Source organism: Globicephala melas, chromosome 1, assembly GCF_963455315.2.
Source record: "Globicephala melas chromosome 1, mGloMel1.2, whole genome shotgun sequence".
NCBI classification, from domain to species: domain Eukaryota; kingdom Metazoa; phylum Chordata; class Mammalia; order Artiodactyla; family Delphinidae; genus Globicephala; species Globicephala melas.
Window position 1 is genome coordinate 175252744 of NC_083314.1, and position 23997 is coordinate 175276740.

The 23997-nt window shown below is 60.1% G+C and overlaps 1 protein-coding gene across 5 annotated transcripts; it reads left to right on the forward strand.

Annotated features, from left to right (window-relative positions):
- The first annotated feature begins 1448 nt into the window (after positions 1-1448).
- ATP13A2 (ATPase cation transporting 13A2) lies at positions 1449-23106 on the forward strand. 5 transcript variants are annotated; one of them, XM_030876998.2, is made up of 29 exons: positions 1449-1633; positions 8202-8296; positions 8425-8607; positions 8927-8985; positions 9157-9271; positions 9527-9606; positions 11170-11247; positions 11430-11499; positions 12386-12520; positions 12609-12675; positions 13028-13159; positions 13747-13902; positions 14418-14528; positions 14613-14659; positions 14748-14936; positions 16095-16301; positions 16778-16873; positions 16959-17118; positions 17237-17357; positions 17495-17619; positions 18431-18591; positions 18714-18830; positions 18932-19011; positions 19523-19675; positions 19766-19862; positions 20705-20928; positions 21016-21167; positions 22562-22731; positions 22822-23106. In XM_030876998.2, exons 1-29 carry the CDS (start codon positions 1624-1626, stop codon positions 22954-22956), a joined length of 3525 nt encoding a protein of 1174 aa, XP_030732858.1. In that variant the 5' UTR covers positions 1449-1623; the 3' UTR covers positions 22957-23106. The 5 variants fall into 5 exon arrangements, with proteins under 5 accessions (XP_030732858.1, XP_060166527.1, XP_030732873.1 ...); XM_060310544.1 differs by having other exon boundaries at positions 17019-17118; XM_030877013.2 differs by having other exon boundaries at positions 12413-12520.
- The last annotated feature ends 891 nt before the right edge of the window (positions 23107-23997 follow it).

Genomic DNA, 23997 nt, shown 5'->3' on the forward strand with positions numbered 1-23997 from the left:
TCTTTTGTTCCCTTAAGATCATTAATTACTGAGACCTGTTCTAGGTCAAGGATTGTGGCCAGGCTTAGATCACAAAAGACGGCTTCTCTTATGTCAAGAAAGCCGTGCCTGGTTTTCTTTCTCTGGGTTCTCCCTACCCTACCTGGTTGCAGGACCAGGCATATTATGTCCTTCCTGTGGGCCCCCAAGGGAGCAACAGCCCCAGAAGGGAGTCTTCTCCATGGGTCCTAGCCCACAGATGACTGCAGCCCAGCCCACAGACCGCCCAGATGACCACAGTGAGGGCCACTTCCCCAAAGGTAACCCTGGGCAGAGGCGAGGCCTTCCACATCCTCTGTGGTTTGGAAGGAAGCTTCATCTGGTCTCCCGCCTCATGAAGACCATGGACCAAGCGGCAGGTGCAGCTCCTTCCCAGATGGCTCAGAGGATGGAGTCTCTTAAATGCCAAGTAGCAATATGAAGAATGAGGGACCAATCTTGCGATGCAGTCCCCAAGCCCCCTGCTTTTATGAAGCTTCTAGCCCAGCACCAGGATCTCAAGAAAGCAACTGGCTTCTGCCAAGTTCCTGCCCCCCCATTTCATCTTTCCAGCAGCTTTCATTTCACAGATGAGGAGAGAGGCTCAGAGAGGGAAAGTGACTTTTTAAAGCTCACACAGCTAGACAGCAACTGATGCACATCCAAACCCAAGTCTCTCTGGTGCCAGAGCCCAGCCACTTGCCACTGTACCACACTGCCTCTTGGCAAGGGCATCGAGCAAGTCATTTATACAAACCTAGCCATCCTGCCTGCCATGGAAATCAGGGTTCCCCTGGTTAAGTGGTCTGCCAGACATCCAGCTAAGCCCTGGAGGAGGAAACAGGGGCTCTGAGAAGTTCAGTAGGCTGCCCTCACTGAGGCATCAGCAGAAGAAACAGGTCTTCTCACTTGAACTGAGTGAAGCCAGCCCCATCCCCCAGGTGGTCAACCTGCTCCACCAGCAGCCTGCCCCAGCTGAGCGAACGGCTCCACCACCCCCTACCTGCTCAGACCAAAACCCAGGGAGGAGAGGCATCTTTGATTCCATTCCTATACCTCCACCTCCCATGCATCAGCAAGTCCTGCCGATATGTACCCCGTTATCAAGTGTATGTATTGAGTTCTCGGTATGGACCAGATACTGTCAAGGCCTTCCCTGCTTCCCCTCTGGAGTCTCTCCCCCACCATTACTCTCCATCGCAACTCTGTCTCCTTCCAGCCCTTTGTGTCTATGTGTTCATGTGTCTGAGGGCTGTCCTGTCGGATTCCCTGAGTGTCCTCCTCTCTCTGTGTCAGTCTGTCCCAGGGCTGTCACGTCTGTCTCTCGGCGCCCCGCCCCTGCGTGCGCGTTGGGAGCGGCCTCGGACTACAAATCCCGGCAGCCCCCGCGGCGCGCGGGAGGACGTGGGGCCGCAGAGGGCGGGGCGGGGCTTGGCGGTGCGCAGAGCCTGACTGCGGCACCTTCGCCGCCGCTCCAGCCGCTGGGTCCTGCAGGTGTCCCGGGCCGCCTAGCTCCGCAGCGCCCCGCGCCCCCGGCCTTCCGCCTCGGCCCCGACCGCGGGGCATCGCGACGCCCGGGCCCGGCGATGAGCGCGAGGAGCCGCCATGAGCGCAGGTGAGCGCGCAGCCCCAGCCGACAGGAACCGGGCGCGGTCCCCGGACCGCCCGTCGTCGCATCTGTCGTGGGGGGACACCCCCACCGCTGGGGCGCGGGCCGAGGGAGCGGCCCCCGGGACATCCCCGCGCCCGTGCCCTCCCCCTTCCCAGAGAGGCCAGGAGCCCGGGGATGGCACCGCGCAGAGCCGTCCGCTCCGCGCCTTCCTAAAGCCCTGGGAGAGGAAGCGCCTGGCGCCGCCGTGCAAAAGGATAATCCGGGGGCCGCGGTGGCGGGGCGCAGGGAAGTGTCCCCGCGCGGTGACGGATGTCCAGGTGGGGGAAGAGACGTGGAGGCCGCTGCATCCAGGGCCTCTGAGTGGTTGTTCCTCTTGGTTGAATGAATGAATGGGGTTGGAGAAGCCAGGGCTCCTGAGTCCCTGGATCGGAGTGCCCTGGGGCACAAATGCCACTCCTGATCCCCTGAGTCAGGCCCCCAGAGCAAGCCTGTTAGCACGCCGGTCCAGGGACCACACCCTCCATGTTACCTGTCCCAGGCCCTGTGTCTGGAGGCCACCCTTTCCAGAGTCTAATTCTACCTGCTGCAAAGGGTGCCAGTAGACCTCTCGCGTTTAGAAGGGTCTCATTTCCACGTGGGTCACTCAGAGCCTAGACCTCAGCCAAGGGCCACCAACGCTTGAGCATCCTCTCTGCAGCTGCAGACCCTTCATTCAGGTCTCTCCCTCCGGTCTCCCACCTTACTCCCCCCCATCCCCCCCTCCAACTCTAGGGTGCACCCAGGGTGAGGAAGGGGAAAGGCTGAGAACATATGGTCCCAGGACTCCAGATCCAAAGATCAGGGAGCTCCTGGCAGATGATCCCTCACACTCAGCCTGGCCCAGGAGAGGAGCTTCTGGCCACAGGAGAAGCACAGCAAGGGAGGAGGCAGCAGTGCTGCCCTGGGCCTCTGCCAGGTCATCAGGAGGAAACCCGTGCTTCCGCAGGAAACAAGAGATTCCCAAATGGCTTTGACGCCAGCCCCTCCGCTCTGCAGTACTCGTGGCATTGCCCCAGGGCCAGGGAGTCAGACTAGGTTCAAGTCTAATCTTGACCACTCAGAGCTGTGTGACTTTGGACATGTTAATCAACCTCTGTGCCTCATTTTAAATGGGAATCTTAATCCGCACTTTTGGAGAGGTGGCTGTGAGGATGAACTGAGAGGAATGTGTTCATTTAGACCCACTCATTTTCAGCTTCTCCCCTTGCAAGCTGTATGACCCTGGCAAGGGATTTTGAAACTGTGTTCCTCAGTTTCCCCAACTGTAAAATGAGATGATAATAGTCCCTCCCTCAGAGGGTTACGCGTGAAGATCAGTCGCAGTTATTCAGAAGACCAATGCAGTCAGTCATTTGTGAAAGTATTCTCCTCCCAAGCAGCTGGTTCGAGCTGGTGGTACCAGAAGAGATCAGACACTGCTCTGACCTTCCTGTGCCATCCCTGGGGAGACATCCCTGCCATCCCTTCTGAGTGTTTTGACAGATGTTCTGCAAGAGCATGCCCTGGGCTTGACCTTGCTGGGAGACTAGAGTGTTCCACAGATGTGACTGCCTCCTTCCCCAGGTTGACCGGGAGAGCATCCTTGTGAAATGATGGGTGTGTGATAGACACAAGGAAGAACTTCCAGAGGCAACCTTGTTTAGGTCCTGGGGGAAGTGATCCAGTGAGGGCAGCTCCAGATGGTCTCTGGTAGGGCCCTTCAAGAAGAGGCTTGTTCCTCTGCACCTCCCAGCTGACCCAGAGGCAGGAGGTGGACACACTGACTCTTGCACCGTTGCTTCCATGCTCTGTTATGTCCGTGAGGTGTACAACCTTCATTCATTGGTTCATTCAATAAATGGTTCCTGAGTCCCAGCCGCATGCCAGGCAGTGTGAGCAGGAGGGTGATGACACCTGTGCAAGCCTGATGTGTTAGTGTCAGTGGGTGGGGGTGAGGTGGGCAGAGAGGATTTTGGAGCAAGGCCCCTTCCAGCTGCGAGACAAATTGGTAGGCACACTGCCTCTCTCAAGGCTCAGTTTTCTCATCTGTAAAATGGGATAAGTTGCTTGATTGTTGCAGGACGAAAGCAGATTGGCAGGAGCAAAGTGGCCCACGTGGGGTCAGTGCAGCACGCTGCAGTCCCATCCCCAGCACAGCTGCTGGCCTGAGGGTTTGAAGGCCCGGGGAAGAGCTGTTGAGTGCACACAGGGGAGCAATGGCACAGCTGTGGGTTTTCAGACAGGGCAATGGGAATGTAGAGGGGAGCCTGAGAAATGGGTCAGAGCGGAAGCCACACCTCCTTGGCAGGGGAGCCAGCAATGCCCTCCTGTACAGGCCATGCTTCAGGAACTTCAGACACCCCATGTGCCAGCTACTTTGTGGTTATGATCCTAGAGATGGGAAACGGAAGCCTGGAGAGAGGCTGAGTCATTTGTGAGAGAGCCAGGAGCACGGTGACTGATGGGGACGACAGCGATGGCGCTGGTAGTGCCGTGGTTAAGAGCGTGGACCCTGCAGCCACACTGCCTGGATCCACGTCCCACCGCGTGCTGGCTGTGTGGCCTTTGGGCAGCTTACTTCACCTCTCTGGGCCTGAGTTTCCTAATCTATAAAATAGGGATAAAAGTAGTCCCCACTTCACAGTGGTGAGGAATGAATGAATCGATGTGTGTAAAGCCCTGAACGGTGCCCGGCCTGTGTCAGCCCCTGATAGCCCTGAGGTACTCTTTTTGTTGTTGTTTTTGGTTTTTGGCCGCACCGAGGGCTTGTGGGGGATCTTAGTTCCCCAACCAGGGATCGAACCCATGCTCCCTGCAGTGGAAGCATGAAGTCCTAACCACTGGACCACCAGGGAAGTCCCCCCTAAGGTGCTTTTTTTCCTTACACCCCAGAAACTGCCCGACAAGAACCCTAAAGGGGGCGAAACTACCCGCCCTGACCCACTCAAGGAGCAGGTCTCCAGGGCTGGTGAGGGGCTTCGGCAAGAAGGACAGCTGGGACTGTGGCCTTTGGAGGAGGGGACAAGAAAAGGGCTGGGGCTTGTTGGTGGCCAAGGACCTGAGAACCCAGGTTGCCAGACCGGGTCAGTTGCCCTGAATGCCTGTTGTTCTGCCCCCCAAGCCAGGATCCAGGGCGAGCCTCCCCCGCCCCTGCACAGCACACACACACCAGGGAGCAGAAGGGCCTCTGCTGTTAGTTGTCTGCGGGCTGTTGTCAGGAAGGGAAGGAAATCGTGCCCTGACAAGCCTCCCTCACAAGCTGGACTGGCCGGGACCAGAGAGCAAAAGGGACCACCCCAGGGGACCCAGGCTGGGGTCTCTGAGCCCCAGGGCAGAAGGCTGACCAGGCCTCCTGCCCTCTGGCTTTGAGACTTTACCGTTGGCCAGACACCAGGATGGTTGAGAGCTACAGGCTTCGTGTGTATGTGTGGGAGTTCCCCAGAGACCAGGCCCTTTCTGGAGCTGGTGGCAGCTCCGTATATTTTCTGAGTCACCCAGTGGACAGGGGAGGGATTGACCGTGGGTGGAGCTTGGGTTAATTTGGGTTTTGAGTCCTCTTGTTTGAAAGAGGCCTCAGGTGGCAGAGGGCATATGCCCTGTTCTCTGGAAGTGCCCACATTGGCCCCCAAAACACAAGATCTGGGCTCTGACTTCCTGGCTCCACCATTTACCAGGGGGCCTTTGTGACTCTGAGCCTCGGTTCCCTCATTTGTACAAATGGGAAAAATAAGAGTCCCCTCATCGAGTTGCCAGAGGGTTAAATGAGCTAATTCGCGTGGAGGGTTAGAGCAGCTCTTGTCACCTGGGAAGCGCTTAATGGATATTGGCTGTTCTTATTATGGTAATTACCATAGTAATTATTATCACAGTCCTTATGTGGAGATATGGGGGGCTGCGATAGGACAGAACAGACTCTGCGTGGTCTGATGGGAATTAAAACCCACCCTGGGACTTCCCTTGTGGCACAGTGGTTAAGAATCTGCCTGCCGATGCAGGGGACACGGGTTCGAGCCCTGGTCCAGGAAGATGCCGCAGAGCAACTAAACCCATGCGCCACAACTACTGAGCCTGCGCTCTAGAGCTGGCGAGCCACAATTACTGAGCCCGTGTGCCACAACTACTGAAGCCCATGCGCCTAGAACCTGTGCTCCACAACAAAGAGAAGCCACAGCAATGAGAAGCCCACGCACCACAACGAAGAGTAGCCCTCGCTCGCCGCAACTAGAGAAAGCCCGTGCACAGCAACGAAGACCCAGTGCAGCCAAAAAAAAAAAAAAAAAAGAAACCCCACCCTGGAGTCAGCCTGCCTAGGATTGCATCCTGACACTACCATGTACTTGGCTGTGTGATCTTGGGCAAGTTCCTTAACCTCTCTGAGCCTAATTTTCTTCTATAAAAAGGAGATGGGGCTTCCCTGGTGGCACAGTGGTTGAGAGTCTGCCTGCCGTTGCAGGGGACGCGGGTTTGTGCCCCAGTCCAGGAGGATCCCACATGCCGCGAAGCGGCTGGGCCCGTGAGCCATGGCTGCTGAGCCTGTGCGTCCGGAGCCTGTGCTCCGCAGCGGGAGAGGCCACAACAGTGAGAGGCCCGCGTACAGCTAAAAAAAAAGGGGATAATTATTGTGCTTACATGGCAGGGTCATTGTGTTAGCCATGTAAGAAGGACCAGGAGCAGAGCCCGCACGTAGTGGGGCCTCGGGAAATGTTGACTATCATGGTTGCTTTGGGGCTTGGAGAAGCTGCAGAAACCTAAGTGTTTGGGGACAGAACAGCTGAGGGGCTGGGGATGTTGTGACAGGCAGTTGCTTGGGACACCCTGGGCTTATTGGGTGGAACTTTCAGATTAGGCCTCTGCAGGGCTCTGGTTGGGGAGGAGGAGTAGGGAGCCCAGAAAACCAGCAGGTTGCCCCCCACCTTCCCTGCTTTCCCATCCCCCTTAGTGAACTTCTCCAGAGCCTCCTGGGAAACATGCAGATGCTCAGCACCACTGCCATTGTGCCAGCAGGTCTGGGAGGGGCCCAGGCATCTTCATGTTCTAACAGGTTCCCCAAGAGGTCCAGGGAGCACAGTTAGAGAAACCCTGACAGAGGCCATGAGCCCCACCCCGTCCCGGGCCCCAGAACGCCCACTGTCTGCTAGCTCGGCTAGGACCGCAGCACTACAGCAGGGGAGGCAGTAGAAAAAAAAGAGTTTCTACAGTAGAGATGCCCACTGGTCTTCCCTGAGCCACAGTTTACCCATCTGTAAAATGGGGGTGATAGTGGGCCCTTCCTCACAGAAGGAACCTGTCAGCTGTTCAGCTGGGCCCTGGCACATAGCGGCTTCTCTCCTTGAGCCTTGGGGGCTTTCTCAGCTCAACCCTCCTCTCCAGCCCACCCCCAGTGACTGGGTTCTTCCTTCCTCCTCCCCCCATTCCACCTTCAGAGTGAAGCTGCCCCTTTCATGGCTGCCCTGACATTTTATCAGTCCATACTCGACTTCTCGGCATCTCCTCACTGCCAGGCCTGTGCTGGGCATGAAGGTTGAAAAAGGATGAGCAGGGACTTCCCTGGTGGCGCAGTGGTTAAGAATCCACCTGCCAATTCAGGGGACACGGGTTCGATGCCTGGTCCGGGAAGATCCCACATGCCGCGGATCAACTAAGGCCATGTGCCACAACTACTGAGCCTGCACTCTAGAGCCCGCATGCCACTACTCCTGAGCCCACGTGCCACAACTACTGAAGCCCACACGCTCTAGGGCCCGCATGCCGCAACTACTGAGCCCGCATGTTGCAACTGCTGAAGCCCATGTGCCTAGAGCCTGTGCTCCGCAACAAGAAAAGCTACCGCAATGAGAAGCCCGCGCACCGCAACGAAGAGTAGCCCCCTCCCGCCGCAACTAGAGAAAGCCCACGTGCAACAAAGACCCAACGCAACCAAAAATAAATTTTAAAAAATATAATAAATTAAAAATAAATAGGGCTTCCCTGGTGGCGCAGTGGTTGAGAGTCCGCCTGCCGATGCAGGGGACACAGGTTCGTGCCCCGGTCCAGGAAGATCCCACATGCCGCGGAGCGGCTGGGCCCGTGAGCCATGGCCGCTGAGCCTGCGCGTCCGGAGTCTGTGCTCCGCAACGGGAGAGGCCACAACGGTGAGAGGCCCGCGTACCGCAAAAAATAAATAAATAAATAAAAATGACGTCTAAAAAAAGAAAAAGGATGAGCAGCCCTGTCCCTGCCCTCAGAGTGTAGACCAGATGGAACGTGGGACACAGAGCTCCCAGGAAGCTAATAACTGGAGGTGTGGGGGGGTGCTCTTGAAGCCCAAAGTGCTCAACAGGCCCCGTCCCCCGACTCTGCGCCCACACCGAGTCAGAAATCGCCAGACGCATGAGGAAACAAGGTCCTACGAGTAAGGACCCACAGGACAGCCCGGTAACAGACCCGTGAAGACTCGAGTTACTGGATTTATCAGACCAGATTTATAAAATGACTGTGCTTAAGTCGTGGTTAAAGAAAGAAGGAGGAGCCCCCCCCAACCCCCCCCAATGACATTTCTCCCTTCTGTCCACAGACAGCAGCCCGCTCGTGGGCAACACGCCCGCCGGTTATGGGACCCTGACGATAGAGACATCTATAGATCCCCTCAGCTCCTCAGTTTCATCCGTGGTACGTGGGCAGGGGAGGGGCAGGGGCAACTCCAGGTGGGGGTGGTACAGGCCCACCCAGATACCCTGGCTTCCTCCTCCAGCCCCCGCCCACCCCACTCCCTGGCCTGCTCTCGCCCGTGTCCACAGAGGCTCAGCGGCTACTGTGGCAGTCCATGGAGGGTCATCGGCTATCACATCGTGGTCTGGGTGATGGCGGGGATCCCTCTGCTGCTCTTCCGATGGAAGCCCATGTGGCGGGTGCGGCTGCGGCTCCAGCCGTGCAGCCTGGCCCGCGCCGAAACCCTCGTTATCGAAATAAGAGACAAAGAGGTGAGAGACGGGGGAGCAGGGGCGAGCCTGGAGCTGGAGTGGGGTGGCGGTGGCTCAGGGTTGCGGGGCGGAGGATGCTCGGGTTCTCAGCCCAACCTGGCCGCTGACGTTCTGTGGGACCTTACACAGGTGCTTCTCCTCCCTGGACCTCAGCTTTCCCATCTGAGCAGTGGGCAGACGGGACGGGGTGGGTGATTCCCAAGGAGGTCACCTCTATCCTTGATCCCTGCCTCCTCCAGCAGGGGCCACCTGGCTGTCGGGTGGGGCCGGGGAGGGGAGGGGTCTCTTCCAGGACTGAGTCCACACCTCCGTGTTCCAGGATAGTTCGTGGCAGCTCTATACTGTCCAGGTGCAGACTGAGGCCATCAGCAAAGACAGGTGAGGCAGCCCCATCGCCCCTTCCCAGGAGCCCCTGCTCCCCCTGCCCTCCCCCCGTGAAGGCTCTGATCCCGGGGTCTCCCATCCGAGAGAGGGAAGGTGGCTCTGTGGGGATGGGGAGGTGCTGGGGCAGCTCCCAGAACTCCATGGTAACCCCCCCCCCGTCCCCAGCCTGGAGCTGCCCCCACAGACCCAGGCGGAGGACGGCCGGAGCCAGGCAGCTGTGGGGACACTACCAGAGGGGACATGGAAGGACACCGCCCGGCTCCACAGGACCGAAGAGGCAGTAAGTGGACAGCTGGGTTCTGGACAAGTCCTTGCCTGTCTCTGGGCCTCAGATTCACACCCTGTACAATGGGGACTGGACTCCAGCTGTTCTCTGGGCGCCTCTGGTTCTCTCGTCCCAGTCGTCCAGGATGCTGGCCGATCACCTTCTACCCCTCCATGCCTCTCCCGCCTCTTTCCTGTGCCATCGCCCTGCCGCCCCCCACACACTCCTCCTGGGGCCGCCTCCAGCCCACCTCTCCTCTCTCCCACCCAGCAGCGGACGCTGCGCTACTACCTCTTCCGGGGCCAGCGCTATGTCTGGATCGAGACCCAGCAGGCCTTCTGCCGAGTCAGGTAGGGGTCAGGGCCGGCGACACTACACCACGCCCACAGCGGGTGCTGCATTGGGCAGAGAAGGTGGCATGAGGTGGCCCAGCCTGGACTCCCCTCTCAGCTCTGTGCCTTGGCCCCCTCAACTCGCTGAGCCTGTCTGTAAATAGCTCATGAAGGGAATCCCGGCCTCCTAGGGTTGTTTCGAGGGTAAAGTATATTACTGTCATGTAAGGCTTGGCACGGCACCTGGCCTGAGGTGGCAACACTGCTGTGAATCAGACCGTAAGCTCTGGACTTGGACCTTCTGTTTGGCGTCTTGTACCTGCTCTGCCACCTACTAAGTGCTTGATAAATACGAGCTCAGTTTATGTCTTAGTTTGAGCCCCGAGAAGCAGACCTCAAGACGAGGATTCAAGTGCAGGGAATCTGTTTGCAAGGTGATGCCAGGAGACGTAGGGGAAGTGAGGCCGGGAAGAGAAGGCAGCCGGTGGAGGGGGCTTGACGTGGGCACCTGGAGCACAGTCCCTTGGGGATCCCTTTGAGCCAGTGTAGAGCACGCACCTCAGGGTGCCCTCACCCAAGGAGTGAGGAAACCAGGGGGTACGTACCCCTCACCTTCCTACCGTTACCGGTTGCGGAATACATGAACTCTTGCACAACTTCGCCCTTCCTAGCTCACGGGCAGACCATGCTTATGCAGCCAGGAGAAGCCCTCAAGCCAGGACAGGTGTTTCCAGTAAGAGGCTGCACCGCACAGACGTGAATTCCAAGGGGGTGTGGGGAGGGCACCAACAGCCTCTGCTACGTGAGAGGAATAGCAAAACTCGCTGACGTGGGACTTCCCTGGTGGCACAGTGGTTAAGAATCTGTCTGCCAACGGAGGGGACACAGGTTCGATCCCTGGTCCGGGAAGATCCCACATGCTGCAGAGCAGCTAAGCCTGTGCACCACAACTACTGAGCCTGAGCTCTAGAGCCCGTGAGCCACAACTACTGAAGCCCCGCATGCCTAGAGCCCATGCTCCGCAACAAGAGAAGCCACTGCAATGAGAAGCCCACGCACTGCAAAGAAGAGTAGCCCCCGCTCGCTGCAACTATAGAAAAGCCCGCACACAGCATTGAAGACCCAACGCAGCCAAAAAAAAATTTTAAAAAATCGCTGACCTTTGTCACCTAGTAAGTGCCAGGAACCGTCCAAGCACTTTGCAAAACTTATCTCATTTAATCCACCCGTAGCCCCGTGAGGGAGATGCTGTCACCGTCTCCATCTTGCAGATGAGAAGTCTGAGGCCCAGAGAGGTTAAGTGACTTACCTAAGAAGGCATCATTGTAAAGAAAGCTCTAAATGTCACTAAATAATAGCGGCTGTTGTCACTGTTAAGTATTATCATCATCACTCATCGTTTTTCCTGGGTGAGATGGTTTGGGGCCCCATCAGAGGAACAGAAGGAGAAAGTTAGGCCCAGAGTTCGTGAGGGACCAGCTTTCTCCCGGGAACTCGGTGTGGCAGAGGTGGGCCAGGAGGGGTGGGGGGTGCAAAGCTCAGACCCCACCACCCACACAAGTGCCTCTCCCATCCTCCCAGCCTGCTGGACCACGGCCGCACCTGTGACGACCTCCACTGCTCCAGCACCGGCCTCAGCCTCCAGGACCAAACCGTGAGGTGGGTGCTGCCCTGAGAGCTGGGGCCTCCTCTCTTACCCCCCTGGGTGTGGCCTTCTTCCAGTCACCTGCTTCTCTGGGCCTCAGTTTTCCCAGCTGGAAAGTAGGGCGCTCCATCACTGCTAGAGGGTCCAGCTGCCACGGCCCCTCCATCTGATGGCCCTGCCGCTTTTCCTCTTACAGGAAGACCATCTACGGCCCCAACGTGATCAGTGTACCAGTCAAGTCCTATCCCCAGCTGCTGGTGGACGAGGTAGGGCTGTCCCTGGGCCCCGCCCCAGCTCTGGCCTGAGCTGGCTGTGTGACCTGGGCCAGGGGCTTGCCCTCTCTGGGCCACCCTTACAGAGGCAGATTGTACCAGCTGTCCTCTCCTCTGTGGTGGAGAGCTGTCTCAGAACCAGCCCCAGTCAGCTCAGGGAGAGGAATTGGAAGTTCTGGTCCAGGCTGGGACTGGGGCTTAGAGGCCAAGAGACAAACCCACACAGCCTGGGCTCCTGCTGTGTGCCAAGCGCCAGGCTCCAGAGTCTGGGTCCTTTCCGTGCATTACCCACTTTCACGCTCCAACAGCCTCGTGGTAGGGACATTCCGTTCACACATGAAGAACCGGAGCTACAGAGTAGGGGACGTGGCATGGCCAAGGTCACATGGGGACAAAGGGAAGCCAGTGACGTGGACACACCTAGAGTACGCTGCTAACATCCCAGCCCTCTGAGCCAGGGGCAGACACCTGTGAGACAGAGAGGAGGCCTTGGAGTCTGGCCTGATGTAAACTCTAGTCGGTCACCTGGGAGCTGTGTGGTTTTAGGCAAGTGACTTAACCCTTCTGTGCCTCAGTTTCCTCAGCTATAAAATGAAGCTGATGGTAGCATCTGCCTTGTGGAATTGTCCTCACCATCGTATGGCATTTAGATGATGTGCTTAGCAGGGGCCTGGCGTGTAAACACCCGTGTGTCCTCTTTAGAGCAAAGAAGCTGCTGGCTCAAGGGACATCTGGACAGGACTGACCAGGAGACAGGCCTGGCTTTCGTCCTTTGGCAACTGCCGGGCCCTCTGCTTCCGTGGGCACAGGAGGCCCAGCCTGCGGCTGGGCTGCCCTGGGGGACCTGGGCCCTGACGCTGCCTCCCCGCCCCTCCCCCAGGCACTGAACCCCTACTATGGGTTCCAGGCCTTCAGCATCGGGCTGTGGCTGGCTGACTACTACTACTGGTACGCCCTGTGCATCTTCCTCATCTCCATCGTCTCCCTCTGCGTGTCGATATACAAGACCAGAAAGGTGTGCGGTGTGAGGCGGATGGGGCGGGGCAGGCGGTGTCCGAGGAGACCTCCGCCCACCCACTCCCTGCTTGTCCCCCTGCCCACAGCAAAGCCAGACTCTGAGGGACATGGTCCAGCTGTCTGTACAGGTGTGCGTGTGCCGGCCTGGGGGAGGTGAGAGGCTGGGGGAAGTGAGAGGTGCGGGAGGGAGGGAGGCTGGGGGAGGGAGGGAGGCTGGGGGAGGTGAGAAGCTGGGGTGGAAGGGAGGCTGGGGGAGGCGAGAAGCTGGGGGTGGAAGGGAGGCTCGGGAGGGAGGGAGGCTGGCTGGGGGAGGTGAGAGGCTGGGGGAGGGAGGGAGGCTGGGGGAGGGAGGGAGGCTGGGGGAGGGAGGGAGGCTGGGGGAGGTGAGAGGCTGAGTGAGGGAGGGAGGCTGGGGGAGGGAGAGAGGCTAGGGGAGAGACGAAGGCTGGGGGAGGCAGTGGGGGAGTCCCCTCCAGGCTATACTGAGGCCCCTGCTTGCCCGAAGAGGAGGAATGGGTCGACTCCAGTGAGCTCGTGCCGGGAGACTGCCTGGTGCTGCCCCAGGAGGGTGGGCTGATGCCCTGCGATGCTGCCCTGGTGGCTGGCGAGTGCATGGTCAACGAGAGCTCTCTGACAGGTCAGTTCCTGCCCCTGGCCAGCAGCCTCCCATCCCCCATGCCGGGCCACTGAGCCTCTCTGCCTTGTGTCAGAACTTTTAGATGGAGTTCTCTTTTCCCTTTGCTCAGGTAACAGTCCCGGCCTCAGCAGGTCCTACCCCTGCAGATGCTCGGTGAGGCACTGCTACTCTTTGCCAGGCAGTGAGCTCAGGGCTTTACAGAGGTTAAGCCCTCTCGTGTCAATATCTTATTTGAACTATAAAAGTAACACAGCTCGTTACAAAATAATTCCAACAGAAGGAGAACACGGGCCCCCCACCCTGGCCCCCCACTCTGCCCATGCTGTACGCTCACAGCTCTTTCTGGCTCCCCTGAGAGATGGTTCCTGGAAACTGGCTGCACACGTCCCAGGATTGTCTCACTGTGTCTGTGTCTTCTGCCCTCTCTGAGCTTCAGTGTACCTCTCTGTAAAACGGGGGCAGTGATTTCTTCACACATAGTTACAAGCGTTAAATGAGACCTGGGGCTTCCGTAACAGTTCTAGGCATAAGGCTTGGTCTTGGTGGTGGGAGGGACCAGCATGGGCCTCATACCACATCCCTCCCAGGGGAGAGTGTTCCAGTGCTGAAGACCGCCCTGCCGGAGGGACCGGTGCCCTACTTCCCAGAGACCCACCAGCGGCACACGCTCTTCTGTGGGACCCTCATCTTGCAGGCCCGGGCCTTTGTAGGACCCCATGCCCTGGCAGTGGTGACCCAGACAGGTAACGAGTCTGGGAAGTGGGGAGGGGTGCTGGGCCCAGCACCTAGAGGACAGGTGACACAGAGCCGGGCAGGACCCATCTCTACCACTGCCCTGCTGTGCGACTCAGGCACGTCCCACCCCTACTTGGGATTGGCTGGAGTGGGCAGGGACGGGGCAAGAAGGAAGGAGCGCATCCCTTAAGAAGAGAGCAGTGCTGTACATCTCCAGCAGGCCCCTGCCACGTGTGAAAGGGACCCAGTGTGTCACCAGATTTGACATTTTTCAGCGAAAGACACACATCTGGATTTTAAGTGAAACCACCCAGTTTGTAGATGGTACTACTAATTCCTGATTTACTAAGTTTATGAAGGCTGGGCAAGGCCTGTGGCTGTCCCGTGTGACCGCCAAACTGGGTGATTGCTGACCCCAGGAGCGTCAGGCCTTACAACCCCAGAGGTGTGGGTGGTGTGGGGGAGGGGTGGGGTCATCCTGACCCTCAGCTTCCCCTGCCTCAGTCTCCCCATCTCCTCCCAGGGTTCTGCACGGCTAAAGGGGCCCTGGTGAGCTCCATCCTGCATCCCCGGCCCATCAACTTCAAGTTCTATAAACACAGCGTGAAGTTTGTGGCTGCCCTCTCCGTCCTGGGTGAGTGGCCCCCCGCACCCCACTTTGCCAGTGGCCCCCGGAGCCCCGTCCCCAGTCCCGCTGAGCCCCTTGCTGTCTCCTCAGCTCTCCTCGGCACCATCTACAGCATCTTCATCCTCCACCGCAACCACGTAAGCCTTGGGGGCCGGGCGGGGGCTGCCACTGGGGGCCCAGGGCCCACCCGGCCTGGCCCTTGGCATTCACAGTGCCCCCTGCCAGGTGCCTCTGGACGAGATCGTGATCCGGGCTCTGGACCTGGTGACGGTGGCAGTGCCGCCCGCCCTGCCTGCCGCCATGACTGTGTGCACGCTCTACGCCCAGAACCGGCTGCGGAGCCAGGGCGTCTTCTGCACCCACCCGATGCGCATCAACCTGGGGGGCAAGCTCCGGCTGGTGTGTTTCGACAAGGTGGGGGCCGTGGGGTGGGGGACACGGCCAGGCCCCCCACACCCACATCCCTCATTCAGCAACGTTGACTGAGGGCTTGCTGAGCCCAGAGCCCCGCCGCCTGCCCGTGCACCCCTGCTGTGGACACTGGCCACCGCCAGGTCCTGTCCTGGGATGGAAACACTCAGAGGCACCCTCTCCCCCAGCTCCCACCTGCATCAAGCTCACAGTCTGGAGCATGAAATGTCTAAACTCATTTAATTTGTTTGTTTGAGAACCATTGAGGGCCTACTGGGTACCCAGGGCTGCTGTCAACACTGGGGGTCCAGCAGTGACCCACACAGAGATGTCCCCACCACCATAATGAGTGAACCAGGGACCACAGAGCTGCAGATGGTGATGGGTTCTAGGGAGGAAGCAAATGGGGTACGTGATGGGTGGTACATGGGGGTCACTCCCTTAGAGGGCAGTCAAGGAAGGCTCCTGTGGTCCCTTGTTGACCTCTGAGGGGTGGACCACACTGAGAGGAGAGCAGGGCTGGCAAGGTGGAGGGGAAGAAGTAGAGTGGCTCATGGCTCCTTGGAGGAACAGAGCGGTGTGCCTGGGGCTCGGGGAACAGTAGGGAGGGGGACAAGATGAAACGGGCAGAGCCCTGATCCATCAGAGGCGGGTGGGCCCTGGTGTGGAGTTTGGACGTTATTTAAACTGAAAGGGTGGGGCTTGGTCGTCTTCGCAGAGCTCCCAGGCCAGCGAAGGGGCCAGACGTGTAACTGAGCCATTGGAATGTGGTATGGGAAAGGCAGGCGTCCATTCACTCATTCATTCACTCACTCATTCATTCATTACACCGAGAGCTGTACATGGCCAGGCCCTCTTCTTGGTACCACAGTGAACAAATGATGGAGTAGTAAAGAGGCCATGGGTGGGAACCCCGAGCAAGCACTACCTGACCCAACTGCAGGGTTAAAGAAGACTTCCTGGGGGAAATGATGCCAGACCAAGAAACACCGCGGGTTGGGGAGGACAGCCTGGCAGAGGGACCTGCTTGAACAAAGGTCCAGCTCTGGCTCCTGGGGTTCCCATGGGCCCCGCCTGGCCAGGGGTGTGGGTGCCCACCGCAGCAGGGCACAGCTCACCCCAGGACTCATCACTGGCCCGCCTGCTTCTTGCCCCCTGCAGACAGGCACACTCACAGAGGACGGCTTGGACGTGATGGGTGTGGTGCCCCTGAAGGGGCAGGAGTTCCTGCCACTGGTCCCAGAGCCCCGCCGCCTTCCCATGGGGCCCCTGCTCCGGGCACTGGCCACCTGCCACACCCTCAGCCGGCTCCGGGACACCCCAGTGGGTGACCCCATGGACCTCAAGATGGTGGAATCTACTGGCTGGGTGAGGAGGCCGAGCCCTAACTAAGCCCACCCAGTCTTCATTCTAGGACCTCCAGGGGGCGTCTCTATCATGCCCACCACGGAGAATAACAATGGCCAAGGCCTAGTGCTGAGCACCTACCCTGTGCCAGCGCTCTGTTGCACGGGCCTCGTCTCATGTCCTGCTCCCCATAGCCCCAGGGAGGTAGCTTCAGACCTGCTTCACGAAGGAAACTGAGGCTGAGGGCAATTTGGAATAACTTGTCCAAGGTCACCCAGCGGCTTGTAAATGGCAAAGCCAGAGTTTGAACTTGGGTCCTCCCAACTCCAAAGCGCACATTCTTGACTTCTGTTCTATCCAGTCTCCCATGAAGGAAGTCCTCCATGAGTTTAACTTGAGTGTCTCCCACTGCCTCTCTCCACGGGCCAAGGATTGGCTGCCCCAGGCCAAGCCAGCACCCGGCCCCTCGATGCCAGTGTTCTCTGCCTGCCTCGCAGGTCCTGGAGGAGGGATCGGCTGCAGACTCGACATTTGGGACCCAGGTCTTGGCGGTGATGAAACCCCCGCTTCAGGAGCTCCACCTGCAGGGCATGGTGAGCTGAGGGGGTGCCTGTGGGGCGTGGGCTGGGAGGGGTGGGCTCCACAGGCCAGCCCCTCAGCTGCCCCCCAACCCTACAGGAGGAGCCCCTGGTGCCGGTCAGCATCCTCAGCCACTTCCCCTTCTCATCGGCTCTGCAGCGCATGAGCGTGGTGGTGGCGTGGCCGGGCGCGGCTCGGCCCGAGGCCTGCGTCAAGGGCTCCCCCGAGCTGGTGGCAGGCCTCTGCGACCCCAAGACAGGTGAAGGGGGAGGGCCCCAGAGTCTGCAGGTCGGCACTGGCACGGAATGGGGTGGGCGCCCGGCCCCTGTCGCTGCCTCCACCTCCCCGTCCCAGTGACACCTGCCTCTCCCTGGCAGTGCCCACCGACTTCTCCCAGATGCTGCAGAGCTACACAGCTGCTGGCTACCGCGTGGTGGCCCTCGCCAGCAAGCCGCTGCCCATCGCACCCAACATGGAAGCAGCTCAGCAACTGACAAGGTGGGCCCTGGGCACTGAGCCTACGGCCTCGCGAGGGCAGAGGGGGGCAGAGCCCAGGGCCGATGCCCCTGCCCAGTGGCTGGGGAAGGGGTCGTGGCCACTGCATGACCTCTGACCCGGGTCTGCCCACCCTCCAGGGACACAGTGGAGTGGAAGCTGAGCCTCCTGGGGCTGCTAGTCATGCAGAATCTGCTAAAGCCACAGACGACACCCGTCATCCAGGCTCTGCGGAGGACCTGCATCCGCACCGTCATGGTGACAGGTACCAGCAGGGCCTGGGTTAGGAGGGCAGAATCTACCCCATCCCGGGCAGAGATAAGGGTACCTGGTGGTGGTACCTGGTTATTCTCAGTGGTGGGCATGATAGAGACGCCCCCTGGAGGTCCTACAATGAAGACTGGGTGGGCTTAGTTAGGGCTCGGCCTCCTCACCCGGGGCATCTCTTTGGGCCCCTGCCTCAGGCCTGGTCCTTTTCAGACATTTCAGGTATCTTCACAGTCTCCCTCCTGAGTGATAATTGTCACCCCAGTTGACAGATGAGGAAAGTGAGGCTCAGAGGAGTAGAGTGACTTCCAAAGAGTCTGGGGCTGGTGTTGGACAGCCTGGGTTCCAGCTCAGCTGCTGGTGACCTCTCCCCAAGTTCCAGTTTCCAACTCTGAGAAATGGGGGACGTTAGGTCAGCCTCAAAGGTTGTGACAATTTCATGGAGCAAGAAAAGAAAGGTTCAGGGGACTTTCCTGGCGTCCAGGGGTTAAGACTCCTCGCTTCCAGTGCAGGGGGCACGGGTTCGATCCCTGGGCAGGGGACTGAGGTCCCACATGCCGCATGGCGTGGCCAGAAAAAAGGTACACGTAGAACTCCAACCCAGGCTCCCGGTTTCTCCTAAGACCTTTGATCCCTAGTTTTATAGAGAAGGAAACCCAGGTTCAGAGACACTGATACCCTGCCTGAGCTCACTGAGCCAGTCATGGCAGACAGATGCTGTCCGGCCTCAATTTCCCCATCTATACGTGTCAGGGTGAGGATGGCCCCCTCAGTAGCAGCTGGACCCTGACCTTGCCCCATACCCCCAGGGGACAACCTGCAGACGGCGGTCACCGTGGCCCAGGGCTGCGGCATGGTGGGCCCCCAGGAGCGCCTGGTCATCGTCCACGCCAAGCCGCCTGAGCGGGGCCAACCTGCCTCCCTCGAGCTTCTGCCAGTGGAGTCCTCTGCAGCCGTGAACGGGGCTCAGGTGAGGCTGACCCCGAGTTCCGCCACAGACCCCACCCATGACCCCACCCCTGTGTCAGCTGTCCCGGGCCCCAGCTCTCAGGGTGGGCAGGGGGAGCTCAGCTGAGCTTCCCGGGCCCCCAGGATCCTGACCAGGCCGCAAGCTACACCATGGAGCCAGACCCCCGATCCAGCCACCTGGCCCTCAGCGGGTCCACCTTTGGTGTCCTTATGAAGCACTTCCCCAAGCTGCTGCCCAAGGTAGGGCTGCCCCGGACCTCCCTGGTCGCCCCACACCTCGCCACGCTCTGCTCCCTCCTCTTGGCTGCCTCAGCCCCTCCCCTGTCTCCCTGTGCTCCCAGGTCCTGGTCCAGGGCACCGTCTTTGCCCGCATGGCTCCCGAGCAGAAGACAGAGCTGGTGTGTGAACTGCAGAAGCTTCAGTGAGTGCCTGTGGGGGAGGGGCCTGCGGGGGCCCAGCTGGCCCATATGTCCCTGCTTCCCACCCCAGGCGTCCAGGAGCCATCAGCCTCAGAGAGCCCAGCAGGCACCCCCGGGTCTGTCCTGCTGACAGTAGTACGCCGCCCTCAGTATCTGCGGGGGTTGGTTCCGAGAGTCCCTGCAGATACCAGCGTCCACAGATGCCCGAGTCCCTTATGTAAAATGGCGTGGTACAGTCGGCTCTCTGTATCCATGGATACAGACCCCGTGGATACAGACCCTGTGGATACAGACCCTGTGGCCACTGTAATTGCACCTATTTACTGAGCACCTACTGCGTACCATTTACTGAGCATTTCCCAGGCACCCGGCGGGCAGTCGGGATGCAGCCGTCCCCGGGTTCTGCCAGCCGGCCCGGGAGGTGGGTGGGCCATTTCGCAGCTGAGGAGGGCCCTCCCGGGCTCAGAGCCAGCACATGAGTCCGGGCCGCGCCTGCCTTCCCCTCTCCGGCAGGTACTGTGTGGGCATGTGTGGGGATGGTGCCAACGACTGCGGGGCCCTGAAGGCGGCTGACGTGGGCATCTCGCTGTCCCAGGCCGAGGCCTCAGTGGTCTCGCCCTTCACCTCGAGCGTGGCCAACATTGAGTGTGTGCCCATGGTCATCAGGTGAGGCGGGCAGGGGCCTGGTGGGGGGCGGGGTCTCGGCAGGGCCCATCAGCCGGCCTGGGCCCCCTCATGCCCATACCCGCTCCCCAGGGAAGGTCGTTGTTCCCTGGACACGTCGTTCAGCGTCTTCAAGTACATGGCCCTGTACAGCCTGACCCAGTTTATCTCTGTCCTGATCCTCTACACGGTGAGTATCTGCAGGCCCCGTGCCGGGCCCGGGGCGAGGACCTCAGCGGCGCGGTGAGGAGGCCGGCAGGCTCTGGAGTCGACAGCGTGGCCTCAAATCCTGCTCCAGCCGCGTGGCTTAGGCGCTCCGGAGCCTCGGCAGTGAGGCTTGTCTGAGATGATGAAAGCACTGAGCAGCTGGTGCACAGTAGGTCCTCAGAAACGGGAACAGCTGTCCTGTGCTAGCGTCTCATCCCTGTCCTCTGGGAGTTCCCCATCTTCAGGGGGGCCTGAGACAGAGCCCAGGCAGGGGCGAAGGAGGCAGAGGCAGGAGTGGGACACCCGAGGCCTCTGCCCCTTTCCCATGGATCCGCCTATTCCCCGCTCACCCTAACTCAGACCTCGACTGTGCCTCCGGCCTCCTGTCCAAAGGGTATCACCCACTCCTCTGCTCAGAGCATGCGTTGCTCGCCCGCACTGGAAACAGGTGACGCCATGGGGCACTGCAGGCCTCGCGCCAGCTTTTGTCCCTGTGTCCACCTTAAACCTGAGGGCAGGAACTGTGTGTCCTCCAGAAACCTTGGGGCTCCACAAGGCAGAGCCTCAGCCTCCCTCTCAGGCCGGTAGTTCCCATCGGGTCAGCAGGGATGCCTTCTCCCTCAGACGGGGAGAGGGGCTTCCTGAAGGCAGGGCCGTGTCTCCTTCATCAGATTGGGAGTTCCCAGAGGCAGGAGGGTGCTGTCTGCCCATCAAGTTACAGGGCAAGAAAGCACCTTCCCCATCAGACTCCTTAAGGGCAGGGCTGGTGCCTGTCCCATCAGACTAGGAGCTATCCTCCCCTCCGCCCTCCCTCCCTGCCGGCAGGTCAACACCAACCTGGGCGATGTGCAGTTCCTGGTCATCGACCTGGTCATCACCACCACGGTGGCGGTTCTCATGAGCCGCACGGGGCCAGCGCTGGCTCTGGGTCAGGCGCGGCCGCCGGGGGCCCTGCTCAGCGTGCCCGTGCTCAGCAGCCTGCTGCTACAGGTGGCCCTGGTGGCCAGCGTGCAGCTGGGGGGCTACTTCCTGACCGTGGCCCAGCCCTGGTGAGTAGCAGGGAGCTCACCCCAGATCCCACCCATGCCCCGTCCTCCTCACCCTCGCTCCCTGACTCCCGGTCCCTGTGCTCCCAGGTTCGTGCCTCTGAACAGGACGGTACCCGCGCCAGACAACCTGCCCAACTATGAGAACACGGTGGTCTTCTGTCTGTCCAGCTTCCAGTACCTCATCCTGGCCATGGCCGTGTCCAAGGGGGCGCCCTTCCGCCGGCCTCTCTACACCAATGGTGCTGCTGTGCTGGGGGTGGGATGTGCTGGGGGGTGTAATGGAGGGGAGGGGGGATGAGAGGGAGGGAGGGGGGATGAGATGGAGGGGGGATGAGATGGAGGGGAGGGGGGATGAGATGGAGGGAGGGGGGATGAGATGGAGGGAGGGGGGATGAGATGAAGGGAGGGGGGATGTGATGGGGGGATGAGATGGAGAGGGGGATGAGGTGGAGGGAGGGGGATGAGATGGAGGGAGGGGGGATGAGATGGAGGCAGGGGGGATGAGATGGAGGGAGGGGGGATGTGATGGAGGGAGGGGGGATGAGATGAAGGGAGGGGGGATGTGATGGAGGGAGGGGGGATGTGATGGAGGGAGGGGGGATGAGATGGAGGGAAGGGGGATGAGATGGAGGGAGGGGGGATGAGATGAAGGGAGGGGGGATGTGATGGAGGGAGGGGGGATGTGATGGAGGGAGGATGAGATGGAGCGAGGGGGGATGTGATGGAGGGAGGGGGGATGAGATGGAGGGGAGGGGGATGAGATGGAGGGAGGGGGGATGAGATGAAGGGAGGGGGGATGAGATGAAGGGAGGGGGGATGTGATGAAGGGAGGGGGGATGAGATGGAGGGGAGGGGGATGAGATGGAGGGAGGGGGGATGAGATGGAGGGAGGGGGATGAGATGGAGGGAGGGGGGATGAGATGGAGGGAGGGGGATGAGATGGAGGGAGGGGGATGAGATGGAGGGAGGGGGGATGAGATGGAGGGGAGGGGGGATGAGATGGAGGGAGGGGGATGAGATGGAGGGAGGAGGGATGAGATGGAGGGGAGGGGGGATGAACTGGAGGGAGGGGATGAGATGGAGGGAGGGGGATGAGATGGAGGGAGGGGGGATGAACTGGAGGGAGGGGGGATGAGATGGAGGGAGGGGGGATGAACTGGAGGGAGGGGATGAGATGGAGGGAGGGGGGATGAACTGGAGGGAGGGGATGAGATGGAGGGAGGGGGGATGAGATGGCGGGAGGGGGGATGAACTGGAGGGAGGGGATGAGATGGAGGGACGGGGATGAGATGGAGGGAGGGGGGATGAACTGGAGGGAGGGGATGAGATGGAGGGGGGGATGAGATGGAGGGAGGGGGGATGAACTGGAGGGAGGGGATGAGATGGAGGGGGGGATGAGATGGAGGGAGGGGGATGAGATGGAGGGAGGGGGGATGAGATGGAGGGAGGGGGATGAGATGGAGGGAGGGGGATGAGATGGAGGGGAGGGGGGATGAACTGGAGGGAGGGGATGAGATGGAGCGAGGGGGGATGAGATGGAGGGAGGGGCTGTGGGGCTGGTGCCTGTGGGGTCCCGTCGGGCACGGGTGTGAGTGTGCGGGGCTCCCTGGCTGACGGACTCCCCCACCCCCAGTGCCCTTCCTGCTGGCCCTGGTGCTCTTGGGCTCTGTCCTGGTGGGCCTTCTCCTGGCCCCCGGCCTGCTGCAGGGGCTGCTGGCGCTGAGGAGCATCGCCGACACCTACTTCAAGCTGCTGCTGCTGGGCCTGGTTGCCTTCAACTTCGTGGCGGCCTTCATGCTGGAGGTGGGGCCCGCCCCGCGCTGGGGTGGCAGGGGGCTCTGGGGGGTGGGACTCAGCCAAAGCTGCCCCCTGCGCCCTCCCTGTCCCCGGCAGAGCATGCTGGACCAGTGCCTCCCAGGCTGCCTGCGGTGGCTCCGGCCCAAACGGGCCTCCAAGAAGCGCTTCAAGCAGCTGGAGCAGGAGCTGGCCGAGCAGCCCTGGCCACCGGCCGCCGGGCCCGGGAGGTAGCGCAGGCCCGCCGGCCGGCACCCTAAACACTGGATCTCCCTGCTTCTGAGCCACCGGCCAGGACCCATCTCCAGAGACACCACTGCCATCGCTCCTGCAGCCCTGAGGTTGGCGGTTGTCACACTCATGTCCCACGTCTGCCCAGCCCAGCCTTCCCTGCCCCCGCCTGGGGAGATGCTAACTACCCTTGTCCCCCACTTTGGATGCCCCATGTAGAGACAGTGGCACCACCCGCACTCAGAGCCACTGTCAATGGAGCAAATAAAGTCATAATATTTTCCTGCCTCGGCCTGCCTGATACCACTGACCTGGGTGCCCCTGGCACGTGTCTGCTCCCGGCATCCCCTGATTTTTCAGATCACGTTGGACAGCTCCCCTCTCTGAGCCTCTGTTTCCTCATCTGACAGTCTATCTCCAGGTTGAGCACATGCCCGGTGCTCCGTTCAGCATTTTATAGGCATCATCATTTAATCCTTATAACTGTGGAGTACTGCCCCCACCTTTTTTATTTTTATTTTTGGCCACACCGCATGGCTTGCAGGACCTTAGTTCCCCGACCAAGGATCAAACCCGGGCCTGTGGCAGTGAAAGCACTGAGTCTTAACCACTGGACTGCCAGGGTATTCCCCGTCCCCCTTTTACAGATATGGAAACTGAGGCTTAGAGGTCACGCAGGTAGTCAGAGCTGGGACCAGATTGCTTTGGCTCCAGAGTCCACACTCTTAACCGTCCTACCCTCCTGCAGGGGCAGGAGAGAATGGGCTTGACTCAAGCCCATCGAGTCAGCACCTAGTCAGCTTGCCAGCACCTACAAGGCGTTTAACTGGGGCAGTTCCCTGCTTTCCCCACCTCCCGCATCCTGGGATGTGTTTACAGTCCAGTTCTTCCCTCAGATGCGATCCAGGCTCTGAGCCCACGTTTCCCAGCCAGAACCACGTGCGCCATCCCCCGGGGAAGGGTGGGTGCTTCTGACCTCATCCCACCAGTGGGACCTTCGCCAAGCCCTGCTCTGGAGATGCGGCTCCGTCATCTGGTCCATCT

Bases quoted from the DNA above. Each gene is read 5' to 3' on its own strand.
- ATP13A2 (XM_030876998.2), top strand. The intron at 9,272-9,526 runs GTAAGTGGACAG...TCTCCCACCCAG, and splicing joins TCCACAGGACCGAAGAGGCA to CAGCGGACGCTGCGCTACTA. The intron at 21,168-22,561 runs GTGCTGCTGTGC...CCCCACCCCCAG, and splicing joins CCGGCCTCTCTACACCAATG to TGCCCTTCCTGCTGGCCCTG.